Source organism: Pneumocystis jirovecii (assembly GCF_001477535.1).
Source record: "Pneumocystis jirovecii RU7 chromosome Unknown supercont1.15, whole genome shotgun sequence".
Taxonomy (NCBI): Eukaryota; Fungi; Ascomycota; class Pneumocystomycetes; order Pneumocystales; family Pneumocystaceae; genus Pneumocystis; species Pneumocystis jirovecii.
In genome coordinates this window covers 46,913-63,230 of record NW_017264789.1, presented here as the reverse complement: position 1 = coordinate 63,230, position 16,318 = coordinate 46,913, and the positions used below count along the sequence as shown (strand labels likewise).

Sequence of the window (16,318 nt, the reverse complement as noted above, 5' to 3'; positions counted from 1 at the left end):
CTAAAATAGTAACAAAATATTAATTCTCATACAAAAATTTAAAGATATTAACTTTATGTTTCTAATCTATATGTTATTTAATTTGACAGTGATTTTTCATAACGTATCAGGCACGAAGAATGAGAGTTTTATCTATATTTTCAGTATAAAAAAAATACATGAAAAGATGTTATTAATGCTCATGCATATTCTCAGGAGGTTCTTGTTTCTCTTGGTTAAGTTGGATTGATGTATCAATGCGAAGAATGGCAATGGATGCTTCAACAGCACTTTTGAGGCTTCGAATTTTGGAAACTGAAGGTTCAAGGACACCCGCTTTAATGTTATCGCGTACTTTTCCTGCTTTTAGATCTAACCCGTATGTTCTGTAATTTTTTTTTGTATCATTTTGACTAGCAGCATGATAAGCACGCAGTTTAGCAACTAATTCAGATGAATCCTTAGCAGAATTGACAGCAAGTGTTTTTGGAATGACCAACAATGCAGACGCAAACTCTGCAATGGCGAGTTGTTCACGAGATCCCTATAGAATATGTTAATTGCGTTTTGAATAATATTATAAAGTGAATAAACTAATGTAGTTGCAAAATTTTCAAGATAGATGCTTAGAGATGCTTCTACAGCACCACCCCCTGGCACTACAAAGCCACTTTCTAGCGTTCTTTTGACAGATGATAAGGAATCGTGAAGAGAACGTTCCATTTCGTCTAATTGATAGTCTAATTATATCAGGAAAATTCAAACAACTAGCCACTTTCACCATTTGGGCCCCTCAATATAATAGACGCAGATGATAACGCACGGGTTCCTTTTACAAGGATACATTCATCATCAGAAATACGTTCTTGCGAGACTTCATCTGAATATCCGAGATAACTAGTTTCAAATACTTCTTCCCCCTCCATATTTGACATTGTACTTATCAATGTAGCTCCTGTTGCTTTTGCTATTCTTCTTAAATCATCTTTTTTACACCTTCTTACAGCCATAACTCCCGCTTCTACGAAAAATTTTAGACATAGATCGTCAATTCCTTTTGTTGTAAAGATAACATTGGCACCAGATGCAAGAATTTTCTGAATTCTTTCCACAACCATATCTGATTCCCGCTTTCTAATTTGTTCTAGCTGGTCTGGATTATCGATTACAATGTTTACACCTAATGCCATGCGTGTTTTTTGTAAACTTATATCTAAGCATGCTATTTTTGCATTAACAATCCTAGTTTTCATTGCTAAATAGATATTTAGTTTTTTGTTTCTTTTTTAAAGTAGTAACCTTGACTCGCAACAGTACAATTTATTGCATAACCTTTGATTAGAATCGATTCTCGAGAACTCTTTCCATGTGCTTTTAAAATATTTACTGCTTTCACAGGATACTTTATTTCTCCTCTAGCATTTATTGTTCTAACTGAAAGAATAGCATCAACTGTCATGTTTGCAAAAAAGTCCGAGTCGCTAATATACATATAAGAATAAAAAAGTTTATTAAAAGTTTAAAACCTTCCGATTACTTTTGATGACATGCTTGTTTTTGCAACATTGATCAAACAGTCTTTTCCAAGATGATCCACTTTGACTTGCAACACTTCAGTGAGATATTTTGTAGCTTCTTTTAAAGCTAGCCGGTAACCGGTAATAATTGTTGTTGGATGGATTTTGTTTTTTACAAGTTCATTTGCTCGACGCAATAATTCAGCTAAACACAAGAAATTTTAGCTCAAACTTGACCATTGATAAAAAATCTTGTTTTTACCCGCAATGATCACTACAGATGTTGTCCCATCGCCAACTTCTTTATCTTGTTGTTGTGCAAGTTCAACCAATATTTTTCCTGTTGGATGCTCGACATGCAACATAGAAAGAAGAGTTGCCCCATCATTAGTAACTGTTACATCGCCAATATCGTCAACTAGCATTTTATCTAGGCCTACTGGGCCAAATGATGATTTTAAAAGATTTGAAAGTGTTTGTGCTGCAAGAACTAAACACTATGAGTTAGTATAATATCTTTTAAGACCCAATAAAGTATCCGTAATTATATGAAATTACCAAAGCCATTTAAATTTATTATAGTATTATTACCCAAATATAGGAAAAGTGAATTTGCTTATAGGAAATATTTTTAATCATCCACACTTATTTAAGAGTTTATGGATACTATTGTATGTGTTCTACCTACCATGTTGATCACGGACGTCTGATCCACTGATTTTTTCTCCGTTCAAGACTATGTTTGTCAATTTTTGCCACTAAAAAACAAAAATAAAGACTTACATATACTTGATTCTGATTTCTGCTGAAACAGTTGAGCCATTTGTTTTTAAGCACTTATTGATGCTTTTTATTTTCTTTTTTTTTCTTATTTTTTCTTGTGTGGAGTAAACGATTACAAGCAAAAAAATAAAGCTTTCTAGATATAAAATGGATGAAAGTGCTCTTTTAGAAGCAATTGAGCGCTTGAAAATAGATTCTCTTTATTTAATTGAACATGATGAAGCCTCTTCTGAAGCATCTTGGAAAAAAATGCTTAAAAAACAAGATAATTTGCTTGAATATCAATTGACAAGAATATGGGTTTTTGAAATGGTGAATTCAGTGTCTGAAAATTGCGTATTAGCATTTATAATTGGTCTTTCTGATACAAAAATCGATTTGGTGTCCTTGGCAGGACCTTTAGAGTGCACAGCATTGCGAAAAGCTTCTTCTGAATTGGTGTTTGATATTCTTAATGTGAAAAAAGAGGAAGGTCTATAAATTTATAACGAACCAAAGTTTTGTTTGACTGTTTTTAGTGTCACCTCTCTGTATTACAAAAGAGAATGCATCAAAGATACGGGTTGTTTTAGATTCACGAATATCTCTTGAGAGCCGATTACTTGCATTTCGTTTGTTATCAACATGTAGAACTATATTTTTTACACATTCTCAGTTGTTAGATCATTTCTTACATCTGGGTGTTTGGAAAACTGATTTATTATTAAAGTTTTTGTGTATATTTTTTTAAAAGATATATTTACTAATTAAATTTTAGACAGCAACAGAAGGTTCCTCCAAAGTCTACGCTTAATTTTTCTAAAGAGTGTTGGTTTCTGTTTTCCTATTATTATGTCTTTAATTGATAACCAGCTAAACATGATAATATACTAATTGGAATTACTGTTAAAAAAAATGATGATTTTTCTGAATGGTATCGTCAAGTATTGATTAAAGGAGATATGGTAAGTTTTAAGCGTATTACTTTTTATTTTCTTAATTCATATTTGATCGACTATTATGATATTTCGGGGTGCTATATATTAAAACCAGCATCTTATTACATATGGGAACAAATACAGAGTAATTATGGTTTTTTTTTTTTTAGTTTTGCTCATATCAGTGTAGAATGGTTTGATATGCAAATTAAGAAATTAGGAGTAGAAAACTGTTATTTTCCTATGTTTGTATCCTCAAAAGCTCTTGGAAAAGAAAAAGATCATATAGAAGGATTTGCTCCAGAAGGTAATTGATATGATATAAGATAAATTCTATTAATACTTAAAGTTGCATGGGTTACAAAAGCGTAATAGATATATATTATAACTATTATTTATATTTAATGTTGCTAGTGGAAATTCTAATCTTGAAGAGCCAATCGCTATTCGTCCAACATCTGAGACGATTATGTATCCTTATTTTTCTAAATGGATAAGAAGTTATCGTGATTTACCATTAAAACTTAATCAATGGAATTCTGTCGTCAGATGGGAGTTTAAACATCCACGTAAGTTCAACAATATAAATAAATATATTTTGTACTGACAGTGTAGAACCTTTTTTACGAACTCGGGAGTTTTCTTGGCAAGAGGGTCATACAGCATATCTAGATAAAGAAGAATCGGAGAAAGAGGTATTTAATATTTTACACTTATATGAAAGAATATATGTCGAATTGCTTGCAGTTCCAGTTATTAAGGGTATAAAATCAGAAAAAGAAAAATTTGCTGGTGCTGTCTTCACGTCAACAATTGAAGGATTCATTCCAGCTACTGGGAGGGGTATTCAAGCTGCAACTAGTCATTCATTGGGACAGAATTTTAGCAAAATGTTTGATATTTCTGTAGAGGACCCAAATGCAAAATTAGATGATGAAAAGGCTAAACTTTATGTTTGGCAAAACTCGTGGGGTCTTTCAACAAGAGCAATTGGGATTATGGTAATGACTCACAGTGATGATAAAGGATTGGTAATGCCCCCTAGGGTCTCAAGAACTCAAATTATTGTAATTCCTTGTGGAATTACTGCTAAAACTACTACTGAACAACAAAAAATGATTATGGATGGTATTTCAAATATTGTTAATACTCTTAAAAAGGGGGGGTTTCGTGTTAAATCAGATTTACGTACAACATATTCTCCAGGTTGGAAATTTTCTCATTGGGAAATGATGGTATATTTTGTTTTCTGTTTTTATGTAAATATTTATTTTTTAGGGAGTTCCTTTACGATTGGAATATGGGCTTATGGATCATGAGGCATTACAAGTGGTTGCTGTTCGTCGAGATACGAGTATGAAAACTAAGATTCCTCTTTCACAATTATTATCTTCTGTTTTCGATTTGTTAGAAACAATTCAATCTGATTTATACAAAAAAGCAAAAAAACAATATGATGAAAACGTTCAAATTGTATATCAGTGGGAAGATTTTGTTCCTTTACTTAATAAAAAAAAACTTTTACTTATTCCTTGGTGTAAAAGATCTTTATGTGAAGAAGAAATTAGAAAAAATAGCACTAGTGAATCAAGTACTGGTTCAGAAGATGAAAATATGTTAGCTATGGGCGCAAAAAGTCTTTGTATTCCTTTAGAACAACCGACTGGTGAACATCTCTTGAAAGAAGGTGTTATTCATTGTACTGCTTGTGGAGAATTAGCAATAACATTTGCACTTTTTGGTCGAAGTTATTAGTTCATTATAAAATATGTAATAAAACATCTCATTTTATCATAAAAAATGTATTTCTAAAAATATTAAAAATATTTATTTTAAAATTTATCGAATACCTTAATTATATATAAAGTATTTATAAAACTGACCATGATTTGTACAATTCGGAGATTTTGCTACACTATCCGTTATTTTTTTTCTAAACCTCTTTTCACTTCTTATGCAATTGTTTGTTTTTTGCTTTTGGATACTTTTTTTTGCATGGTTATTTTATCAAAAGTTTCTTGTAGATTATTCAAATTTTGGAGTCTAAATATTTTTTTTACTCTTTTTAGACACTGAGATTGACTGGGAAACCTATATGACTCAAGTTTCTCTTTATTTATCTGGTGAGAGAAATTATACTCATATCAAAGGTAGTACAGGCCCAATAGTGTAAGTTATTGTTTTTCATGTTAAAGAAAAGTTTAATTTTAAAGATATCCTGCTGGATTTCTCTATTTGTATTCATTTCTTTATAAATTAACAGATTCTGGGCAGAATATTATAAAGGGTCAACAGATTTTTATGTTTGTATATCTTGTAACACTTTTTTTCGTACTTAAAATTTATTATTCAGTAAATGTACTTTATGATCTATTATTTTCTTTTTTAATATTATTAGGCACCTTTTTATGCATATTTGTTATTAATTTTTTCAAAACGTCTTCATAGTATTTATTTATTACGTCTGTTTAATGATTGTTGGGTTATGCTTTTTTCATATATGGCGATTTATGCTTATGCTATGCATTTATGGACATTTGGTACATGTTTTTTTGGGATTGCATTGGGGATTAAAATGAATGTTTTACTTTTTTTTCCTGCAATAGCTATAATATTATTACAAATGTTGGGTCTGAGGTGTATGTTGTGGCATTTTTTTGTTGTTTTTGTGATTCAGGTGGTTTCCTCAATGCTATTTTATTTAAAATTATATTTATTTTTCTTTAGGCATTATTATCTATACCGTTTATTTCTTATAAAAAAGAATATATCTCTCGTGCTTTTGATTTTTCTCGAACATTTTTGTATAAATGGACCGTTAATTGGAAGTTTTTGCCAGAGTCAGTTTTTTTGTCCAAGGAGTTTTCATATTTATTGTTTTTTATTCATGGATTAATGCTTTTTATTTTTTCAAGTAGACTGTGGAATCGGTTTTTTTATTTTTTGTTTTTTTCCTAACTAATGAATGTTTAGAATTTCTGATTATTCTTTGAAAAAAATTGGATCCTCTTTGTTAAATACAAAGCCATTGTTTATTAATAAAACACACAGGAGACATGTTCAGCTTCGGTCTCTCATTGTTATAACACTTTTTACATCTAATTTAATTGGCATTTTGTGTGCACGCTCTTTGCATTATCAATTTTATTGTTGGTTTGCATGGAGTATGCCTTATATTCTTACTAAAACACGTATACCTATAGTATTACAGATTATAATATGGGCATTGCAAGAGTATGCATGGAATATATATCCAAGTACACCATATAGTTCTTTTATTGTTACCACTATTCCTGCGTTGGTTTTGTTTTTGATTTTGATTCGCTACTAATTTTATACATTTAATAATTATGATAATTCATTTTATTAAAAAATATTGGATTGAGTTTTCTTCTTGACATATCTTGGATAAATTAGTCAAGCTCAAAATGTATAACTTTGTGTAATTTTATATGTTATTGACAAAAGACAGGTTTTTAATGTATAAAAGCTAAACACTTAAAATATTGATAGACATTTTATAAAAAAAGATCTTAAAACAACGAAAACATGAAATCTTTAATCTACTTGTGGAAGAATAATAAAAAAAACGAAAAATGGTGAATTCTATGTAATGAACTCATAATCTCTGTATATTTTATTTGCATAAAAAATTATTTATTTTTGATATAGGAAAACATCTATTTCATCATTTTTTATATATATTAATATAGTAGAATAATACTGTTGTTCAAAAATATAAAATAATTATCTTTTTTGGAATCTTTGATCATAGTTTTATTCATTATTTCATATTAATTTTCAAGTATTAAATTTAGAGTTAAACTTGATTTTTCGATATCTCATAATTTTAGTGTAATTAAAAAGTTGGCAGAGTAAAAGTTATTTTTGGGAAATTAATAAAAATATTAATTGCAGAAATGACTATTTCATCTAAAAAGAAAAGAAAAATAGAATATGAGCAGGAAAAGTTAATAAATTCGTTTCCATCTTTAAAAGTTTCAAAAGTGACTTCTCATTGGTCAAAAACTCATATATATGATTTTGGGAAAAAAAATATATTGAAAAATGAAATATCGGAAAAACATGAAAAACAAGGATCTTCTCTTTTGCATGAACCTGTTTCTTCTGTTTCTTTTGCTGAAGAATTAAGTGAGGCAGATATAGGTATATGAATATTAAATAATAGTATATTTAGATACTTAAGCATTTAGAAAATCCCTTAGATGATGCTTATATTGACGAGGTTTTAAATAAATTTGATTTAACCTATCAATATGGACCTTTTCGGGGATTATCTCGTTTAAACCGTTGGAATAGAGCTGAAAAATTAGGACTTTGCCCACCTATTAAGATAAAAGAGATTTTACTTTTAGATGAAAGATATAATAATGTAATCTATGACTAATTTATTTATAATATTTTTCAAAAAATGGTTTTTTATTTTGACGTTTAAATTTAAAAGAAAAAAACGAAGTTGTTGGAGTATTTTATGTTTCTTTTTTGTTTTTTAGGTGATTCTATATTTTCTTTTATGCTTTCTTAAATGGATAATGTTTTTATGGTCGCTAAAAGGTACATGATATATTATATATTGGAATAGATAGACTTTGTTAGATGCAGCAAAATGCAAAGCATTTATACTATTGGTTTTTGTTAGATATTAATTTCTATTTGTTTAAGGCATAGTAAGTTGTTTTTTAAATTAAAAATAAGATTTATACATTTTAGTATTATTTGTAAAAACATTTTTAATGGCAAATGTTTTTTAAACTGAGGAATATAAATGCAAGTGTATAAGATGTTTTTTGATTATAGTATGGATTTTAGGTATAAGTTTTTTGTTTGTGAAATATTTATTTTGAAAATCATTTTGTTTGCCTAGAACAATAATCATTAATAATTGGGAATTTCTAGTATACCAAACATGTATTTTTTGTTGTAGATTAATAGTATTTTGAAACTAAATATTCTTTTGAATTTAAAAAAAATATTGCTAATTATATAAATTTTTAAATATCATTTTTTGTTATTTTTATATTTCATTTTTTATAGAAAAAGTTATAGGTTTTTATATAAATTAATCTTTAACATTCACGTCTTTTATTTTTATTATTTTATATGTTATTTTTAGTGATAAAATATTTATAAATATATGAATAAAAATATTTTAAAAATTAAGCTGAAATATTTTGTAAGATGTAGTTAAAAAAATTCAAATAGAATATATTTCTTGATTAAAAAATGAAAAAATCGACATAAAATTTCTTTGATTTTAATTGTAACAAATTGTTTTTGTGTCCATATTTTGTTTCTATTTTTAGTATAATTATTTTTACAGAAACTTTTGACTTATCAAAATTTATTGCAAATAATAGAAATAGAGTAAAAATTAAAATACTTTATTAAAATGTATAGTTTTTCAAAATAAGAATTTTTTATACAATAAAAATACAATAAAATACCATATGTATATATTAAAAACTCTGATATATGTGTTTTTGAATCCCAATCTATACATTTAAATATCCTTGCTTAAACTGTTTCGATGTGCTCCTAAGACCTATACTGTTGCCATGGCAAATGCTGACTAATTGCTGAGAAAAAGACGAGCGTTGATTGGTTAATTATTTCTTCGTACCCCACTTTTAAAGATATGCCACGTATATATTTTATATAAAATACAAAGTTTTCATAAAAATTAAGTAAAAAACTAAAAGAAATTAAAAAAAATTCTAAAATTTAAAGCAATTTTATGAATAAAAGACTTAAGGAAAAAAAATATATTAATGGAGGTATCAGAGTCATTAATATTTGATAAAAAACGTGGAGATATTTCAGTGGAATCATCACGTATTGTTAGTGATATTATTATTGTTAATAGGCCTTTAGAAAAGAAGTTATACTGATATAATTTAGGGTCTTTCAGATGGGCTAACAGTGCCTTTTTCATTAGCAGCAGGCCTTTCATCTTTTTATAATACCCAAATTGTTTTAACAGCAGGAATGGCAGAGTTAATTTCGGGTGCAGTATCAATGGGATTGGGTGGATATCTTGCTACAAAGTCGGAAGTTGACCATTTTGAGCATATGCGTAAAACACAGATGGATCTTTTAACACATGCTCCGGAAAATAGATTGCAGCAGATTCTTAACCAGTTGCAGTCTTATGGGATTGTAAATGAAGTTTGTAAGCCTTTGATTTTTAATTTGAGACAAAATCCAGTTGATTTTGTTAATTTTGTTATGCGGTTTGATTTGTGTTTACAAAAACCATCCCTTAGAACTGCATGGTTTAGTGCTATTACAATTGGTATGTCTTATTTCATAGGGGGATTGTAAGATATTCCTTTTTTTTTCTTCAATATTAATATTTTTATTAGAATTCCTCTTGCACCTTACTTCGTTTTCTATAATAATACATTAATGGGCTTTAAAGTTAGCATTATTGTTGTTGCTGCTGTTTTATTCATTTTCGGCTACCTCAAATCAGTATATCTTATTGGATCTATAAAACGTTCAATCTATTCAGCTTTTCAAACACTGTTAGTTGGAATTATTGCTGCTGGTTCTGCTTTTGGAATTGTCCGTCTTTTAGGAGTAAGATAATATTTAAAAACTTTTATTCGGTATTTGTATACACAAGATATAACATTTTGTACTTAACTATAATATCTATATATAAAAATAAACTTTACCATGTATGGAATATCTTTCTAATCGTCTTTATATTCTTAATTAGTTATGTTTATTTTCTATTAGCTTCTATTGTATCTAATAATTACATAACATATAATTTATAAATTTACTAAAAAGTGCCACTTTTTATTTATTATTCTTTAAGTTACTATATAGATACTTTGTGTTTTGGATTTAAAAAAGTTTATTTTATACCTTCAATACCAAAAAATCATAAAATATATGTTTTTTATAAAATCTGAATTATAAAAAATAGATATATTTTTAACAAATAAAACTTATTCTTTCACCTTTGAAAATATTTTATTTAATTTCAATAGATATATCTATAAAAATCTTTCTGTAAACGTTATATTCGAAATTTCTCCCAAATCGTGAATATCGGATATTTTAAGCATTATGAAATAGATATTTAAAAAAACTTAAAAACATAATATTTATTTTAGAAAAAAGTCTTTTCTGTAGAAAGGAAATAAGTTAGAAACATAAGTTATTTTGTTTTTTTGAAGGGTTCATCTTGTATTTGATTTATTTTAAAAAAATCGATTAAATTATCAATGACGGTGACTTTTTTAGAAAAATATAAGGAAAAGACTTAGATATCTTAGGACATGGATGATAAAATTCGAGACATTTATCAAAAGATTGAACGAGAAAAGGTTTTAATTCAAGGTGCACAAGCTATGCGTAGTCAGACAGAAAATGAGACAGTTCAACAAAGTCTCGAGAATAATATTAGAGAATCTCAAAGAAATATAGCATATTTGGAGAAAATGTTGCATGAACTTCAGTTGAAAAAGAAAGAATCTCTTGACGAGCAGAAAGAGCAGGATAATATTGAATCATCAGAGCCACCGACTTCAAATGATGTATTTTTTTCAGAAACACAAAAAATTGTTAAAGAAAATTCTATAGATAATCTTGAAAATGCTGAGAAAGTTTCTGCAGAAGGATTGTTGGTTTCATCAAAATCAACACAGCAATATACTAAATTAGGTTTTTTTTTTTTTTTGATCTTCTTTTTTAATTATTTAAAGATTTATTTAAATACTATACTCCATATACAAGCGTGAAAATACAAACGATGTTACAGTTGTTAGAATTTAAGCTTACTGTAGAGAAACAAGTAAAAGACGGTTTTGATAAATTAATTAAATTATATCAAAATGAAAATGATAAGAAAAATAGAAACGAAGCTGAATTAAAGAGAATTCAGAGTGTTCATAAAATACAATTATTAAAACGTGCATTAAAACGCTACGAAAATCTTCATATTGACATTGATAAAGATAGTCAGAATGATAGTATAATAATTCTGTATTACAACTGTATTTATTTAATATTGTTAGATGAAAAAGCGAATGCATCTAGTGTAAGGGGACTACTTTCTGGTATTTTTAAGGGAAAAGTTTATGCGATTCAAGATGTTGAACACGTTAATCGAACATCTCGAACACCTGAAACATATATAGTAATTAAAGTTGATAAGACAGAAGTTACAACACGAATGTCTAAAACAGATCGTTGGCAACAAGAATCTTTTGAAATTGAAGCTAATAAGGTTAATGAAGTTGAATTTGTTGTTTATGATAAGCAAGGGAGTTCATCTATTCCTATTGCTATCCTTTATATACAGATATCCGATATTGCTGAAGAATTACGCCAAAATCGTATTAAAGAGGTTTCAGGACCTGATTGGGTTAGTGCAGAAAAGATGCAAAATAATTCCGGTAGAATTAGTCCTGCAAAAGATGCTTCTGATATAACGAGTTCTCATTCTTGTTCGTCTACATTTCAAAAGCAATCCAATATCTCTAAAGAAATTGCAGCATCAGAAGATAAAAGTATCGATACTTGGTTTTCACTTGAGCCAGCAGGGCAAATACATTTAAGTTTGAATTTTGGTATATTGTTCCGTTCTATATTCTTATATGAATAGTTTTTAGTAAAAAACGCTAAAAATCAACGCCCTAATCATAAATTGGGTCTTGGTAGACAAGGTGCAATTCGTGAAAAGAAAAAAACGGTTTATGAAGTACATGGTCATAGTTTTGCTCAACATCAGTTTTATCAAATTATAAAGTGTGCTTTTTGTAGCGAGTTTCTTAAAAATGCTATAGGATTTCGATGTATAGATTGTAGATACACTTGCCATAAAAAATGTTATCTTAAAGTAATTACAAAATGTATTTCAAAAATAAATTCCAGTACAGTAAGTTTAATTTTGACTAACTAGCATTTATGAGCTGAAAGTATATATCTAGGATCTTGAAGAAAAACTTAATCACCATATTCCTCATAGATTTGAATTAGTTACAAATATAGGCGCAAATTGGTGTTGTCATTGTGGTTATATTCTTCCTCTTGGAAAAAAAAATGCACAAAAATGTTTAGAATGTAGCATATTATGTCATACACAATGTCGACATTTTATTCCTAACCTATGTGGCATGTCAATGGAAGTAGCTAACCAAATTTTGAATGAAATTAAAATTACAAAACTAAGGCAATCAAATAGTTTTAATATAATTAGTAAAAAAGTTCAAAGTCATTATCATAAATATAATACGGAAGCATATAACTTATTGTCTATAGATGGATTTTCTCATGAGAATGATAAAAATGAATTTAAGGCTTATTTTTCATCGAAGAATTTCTCTCAAGCTACATTTAACTCTTTTCAAAATACAGACGAGTCCCACTTTAAATCTCAAGATAAACAAACATCTTATTCTTCTGATAAGACGATTCTACAGAAAAATGTTTCTGATATAATTAATACTCAAGAAACGCGTGAGCCTTGGTCGTCTTTTTCCACACATTCTACTTTTGCAAAAAATGCTTTTAATGTCTCTGATAATGAAACTACACAATCATCTGCTCTACTAGGAAACATGTCATCAGATTTAGATTTGGATCATAGTTCTACCTCTTATCAAGGTGTTTCTTTAAAATATGAAAATGAGTTCCAGAAACAAGAAAATCAAGAAAACGTATTTTTTATTTTTTTTATTTTTTATACTAATGTTTCTTTTTAGTTTTTAAGAGATTCAAGTCAGTCTATAACGTCTTATCAAGAAAAGAATGTAAATATAACATATCAAGCTAATGATAATAAATATTCTTATAATTATAATCGGTATTCTGAAAATCTCTATACAAGAACAGATGAGTCATATTCTTCTGATTCATCTACTGATAATTATCAATTATCCGGTAATGTTTATGTTAATAAACCTGCATCATATTTGTCTTCAATGAAAACAAAAATTACTTCGTTTGATATAAAAAAAGTTGGACTGGATGATTTTAATTTTTTAGCAGTTTTAGGTAAAGGGAATTTTGGCAAAGTTATGCTTGCAGAAACTAAGTCTACAAAACAATTGTATGCAATTAAGGTTTTAAAAAAGGAATCTATTATAGAAAATGAAGAGATAGGAAGTACAGCATCAGAGAAACGAATTTTTCTTGCTGCTAATAAAGGAAAACATCCTTTTCTTATTAATATGCATTCTTGTTTTCAGAGCGAATCAAGAATTTATTTTGTAATGGAATATGTAAGTGGTGGTGACTTATTATTACATATTCAGCGAGAACAATTTGGTCAAATGAGAGCTCAGTAATTTTATATTTGAGTAATTGCACCTATGTCTTACTTAAATAGATTTTATGCTGCTGAAGTTTTGCTTGCTTTAAAACATTTTCATGAAAATGGTATTGTTTATCGAGATCTAAAGCTTGACAATATTTTATTATGTGTTGATGGACATATTAAGGTGACAGATTATGGTCTTTGTAAAGAAGATATGTGGTATGGTTCCACTACGAATACATTTTGTGGCACCCCAGAGTTTATGGCTCCTGAAGTATATTTTCTATTTATTTATTTTATGTTTTTACATATATTAGATTTTGTATGAACAACCTTATGGACGCGCTGTCGACTGGTGGGCTTTTGGAGTTTTAATTTATCAAATGCTTTTGGGACAATCACCTTTTCGCGGTGAAGATGAAGATGAAATTTTTGATGCAATTCAGTCGGACGAACCCCTCTATCCTATTCATATGCCTCGAGAATCTGTTTCCATTCTTCAAAGGGTACTTTTTGTCTTTTTTTTTATATCGAGTTAACTTATTTTCACTAGCTTCTTACCAAAGATCCAGACCGACGTCTTGGATCTGGTCCAAGCGATGCATTGGAAGTAATGGCTCATCCATTTTTTAGAAACATTAATTGGGATGATATCTATCATAAAAGGGTTCATCCACCGTACTTTCCTAAAGTTGTATGTTTAATTTTTTATTCTTTTTTTCTATTTTAAAATATATTTAATAGGTTAATGCCGTAGATACTAGTAATTTTGATGTCGAGTTTACACGTATATTATTTTAATTTCTTCTAAAACTTTAAGCTAACAATAGAGCAGATGAGCCTCCTATTTTAACTCCTGTTCAATCAATATTAACTCAAGCCATGCAAGAACAGTTTCGTGGTTTTTCTATCTACTGTGGTGATCCGTAGTTTAGTTTTTTTATATATTAGACTTTTTTCAGTAAAGGTTATCTTTTTGAAAAATGTTTTTTGTATTTTTAATATAAAAGATTATAATTTTCTTGTATTTATTTCTGAATTTTAGACTTCCGAAATCTCAGTCCATGACGTCCTACATTTTTGTTCTATATAAATATCTATTAAATGTCATAAAAGATGACGAAGAAAATGAAAATAAAGAGGTAATTTTTTTATGCAATGCATCTTTCTCCTTTATCAGCGCTTGAAACAGTAAGTTTTTTGCTTTTTTTTCTGTTTTTGCTGATTACTACATAGATTTCTGAAGAAACGGTGACATGGACTATTCCAGCATGTCATGAGTTTAGATTTGAAGTAGAATTTGATTCCCGTGTGGAAATTGAGGTGCATAAATCTTTCCAAATTTTTTTTTGCAATTTTAATTGTGTTTTTCAGGTTAAATCAGGTACAGCCGAGATTTTTGGTACAGAATTAGCTATTGGGCCAATTTATACTTTTAGTGGTGTCAAATTAGCACTATTTTCATGGCGTGGATGCATAATTGATGTGAAAGGAGCTTTGTCGGTTCATTATTTAGCTGAAGAGACACCAATGCTGGCGTATATGAATATGCATTTTGCGATTGAAAAATTGAGGATAGATGCAACAGAAAATGATGAAGACGGGCCGCGTGTGTTGCTTGTAGGTCCCGAAGACTCTGGAAAAACTACGCTTTTAAGGATTCTTTCGGGCTATGCATTGAAACAGAAAAGAACACCTATTCTTGTGAATCTAGATACACGAGAAGTATCAAATGCAAAATGGACTGAAATAGGTATATTTATATTTTTAGGACATTGGGAGTATTCCTGGGTCTGTTTCTGTAACGTCTATTTCAGGAATTCTTGATGTAGAAAATATGTTTGGTTCTACATTGACAACAGGCCCATCTCAATATCCATCTTTAGTAACACTATCTTATTATTACGGTTATGATTTACCAACACAAAATTTTAAATTTTATAAGTCCTTAATCTCTCGTTTGAGTATTTTGTGTGCGTCAAAAATGAGTGAAACCAAGGAAAGTATGTTTATTATAATATTTTTATACATACTAGAGGGTGTAGCAAGATATTCAGGTTGCATCATAGATACGTCAGGGATAATTGATCAATCCAAAGGTTATGATATAATACATAATATTATTTCTGATTTTTCTGTAAATGTATTAATTGTTTTGGGGTCTGAACGTTTATATAGTGATATGACACGAAAATATGACAATAAAAATGGAGTACATGTTGTTAAACTTCAAAAATCTGGAGGATGTGTAACTAGAGAAGCACCGTTTATACAAAAAGTACAACACTCTGCAATAAGAAAATATTTTTATGGGGACTTTAGAAATGCATTAAGTCCACATTCAATAATCTGTGACTTTGACAGTTTAATTGTTTATAAAATAGAAGAAGGTATGAAATTTGTTTATATATATATTTGAATAACTTTGATTTTAGAAACATTCACGCACTCATCTGCATTACCAATAGGTCATGACACTCCACTGCAAAGACCCAAAATGATAAAAATAGATGCTTTTTCGATACTACAAAATTCTGTCCTAGCTGTTTCTCATGCTAATGCAAACGATCCTGTTGATGTTATTCTAGAATCACCAGTAGCAGGATATATATACGTGTAAAATGAATATTGATTTAAATTTTGTTTTAATTAAGACATAGATCCGATGTAGATGACAATAAAAAGACACTTACTATACTATCACCCTTACCTGGAAAACTTCCTAGTCAAATATTGATCATGGGATCATTTAAATGGCAAGATCTTTAAAAATATATACAGTGTTATATAAAAATATAAAAATAGCTAACATGAAAACTGTAAATATGCTA

General features: G+C 28.6%; 7 protein-coding genes across 7 annotated transcripts; 6 read left to right on the top strand and 1 right to left on the bottom strand.

Moving 5' to 3' along the window:
- Positions 1-172: 172 nt before the first annotated feature.
- On the bottom strand, positions 173-2,319 carry T551_03138 (T-complex protein 1 subunit alpha; the record flags this gene model as incomplete). Its single annotated transcript, XM_018375401.1, has 8 exons — positions 173-523; positions 574-719; positions 761-1,234; positions 1,279-1,460; positions 1,506-1,701; positions 1,759-1,986; positions 2,185-2,232; positions 2,280-2,319. The coding sequence occupies 8 exons, from the start codon at positions 2,317-2,319 to the stop codon at positions 173-175; spliced, it is 1,665 nt and encodes a 554-aa protein (XP_018228300.1).
- A 107-nt stretch (positions 2,320-2,426) lies between these two features.
- T551_03137 (proline-tRNA ligase) lies at positions 2,427-4,951 on the top strand (the record flags this gene model as incomplete). The annotated part of the gene is made up of 9 exons (XM_018375400.1): positions 2,427-2,751; positions 2,798-2,987; positions 3,037-3,086; positions 3,132-3,341; positions 3,387-3,503; positions 3,546-3,564; positions 3,611-3,765; positions 3,812-4,431; positions 4,475-4,951. The coding sequence occupies 9 exons, from the start codon at positions 2,427-2,429 to the stop codon at positions 4,949-4,951; spliced, it is 2,163 nt and encodes a 720-aa protein (XP_018228299.1).
- A 240-nt stretch (positions 4,952-5,191) lies between these two features.
- On the top strand, positions 5,192-6,527 carry T551_03136 (dolichyl-P-Man:Man(5)GlcNAc(2)-PP-dolichol alpha-1,3-mannosyltransferase; the record flags this gene model as incomplete). The annotated part of the gene is made up of 6 exons (XM_018375399.1): positions 5,192-5,237; positions 5,266-5,365; positions 5,410-5,554; positions 5,595-5,873; positions 5,924-6,126; positions 6,170-6,527. 6 exons carry the CDS (start codon positions 5,192-5,194, stop codon positions 6,525-6,527), a joined length of 1,131 nt encoding a protein of 376 aa, XP_018228298.1.
- A 589-nt stretch (positions 6,528-7,116) lies between these two features.
- On the top strand, positions 7,117-7,604 carry T551_03135 (uncharacterized protein; the record flags this gene model as incomplete). The annotated part of the gene is made up of 2 exons (XM_018375398.1): positions 7,117-7,363; positions 7,411-7,604. The coding sequence occupies 2 exons, from the start codon at positions 7,117-7,119 to the stop codon at positions 7,602-7,604; spliced, it is 441 nt and encodes a 146-aa protein (XP_018228297.1).
- Positions 7,605-8,985: 1,381 nt separating this feature from the next.
- On the top strand, positions 8,986-9,805 carry T551_03134 (uncharacterized protein; the record flags this gene model as incomplete). Its single annotated transcript, XM_018375397.1, has 3 exons — positions 8,986-9,072; positions 9,116-9,534; positions 9,580-9,805. 3 exons carry the CDS (start codon positions 8,986-8,988, stop codon positions 9,803-9,805), a joined length of 732 nt encoding a protein of 243 aa, XP_018228296.1.
- A 647-nt stretch (positions 9,806-10,452) lies between these two features.
- Positions 10,453-14,417, top strand: T551_03133 (protein kinase C-like protein; the record flags this gene model as incomplete). The annotated part of the gene is made up of 13 exons (XM_018375396.1): positions 10,453-10,458; positions 10,504-10,891; positions 10,933-11,199; positions 11,245-11,799; positions 11,842-12,107; positions 12,160-12,442; positions 12,491-12,888; positions 12,934-13,514; positions 13,560-13,761; positions 13,805-13,993; positions 14,041-14,181; positions 14,232-14,274; positions 14,308-14,417. The coding sequence occupies 13 exons, from the start codon at positions 10,453-10,455 to the stop codon at positions 14,415-14,417; spliced, it is 3,429 nt and encodes a 1,142-aa protein (XP_018228295.1).
- Positions 14,418-14,645: 228 nt separating this feature from the next.
- Positions 14,646-16,256, top strand: T551_03132 (cleavage polyadenylation factor subunit CLP1; the record flags this gene model as incomplete). Its single annotated transcript, XM_018375395.1, has 7 exons — positions 14,646-14,678; positions 14,724-14,810; positions 14,862-15,212; positions 15,259-15,490; positions 15,524-15,877; positions 15,923-16,103; positions 16,148-16,256. 7 exons carry the CDS (start codon positions 14,646-14,648, stop codon positions 16,254-16,256), a joined length of 1,347 nt encoding a protein of 448 aa, XP_018228294.1.
- Positions 16,257-16,318: the final 62 nt, after the last annotated feature.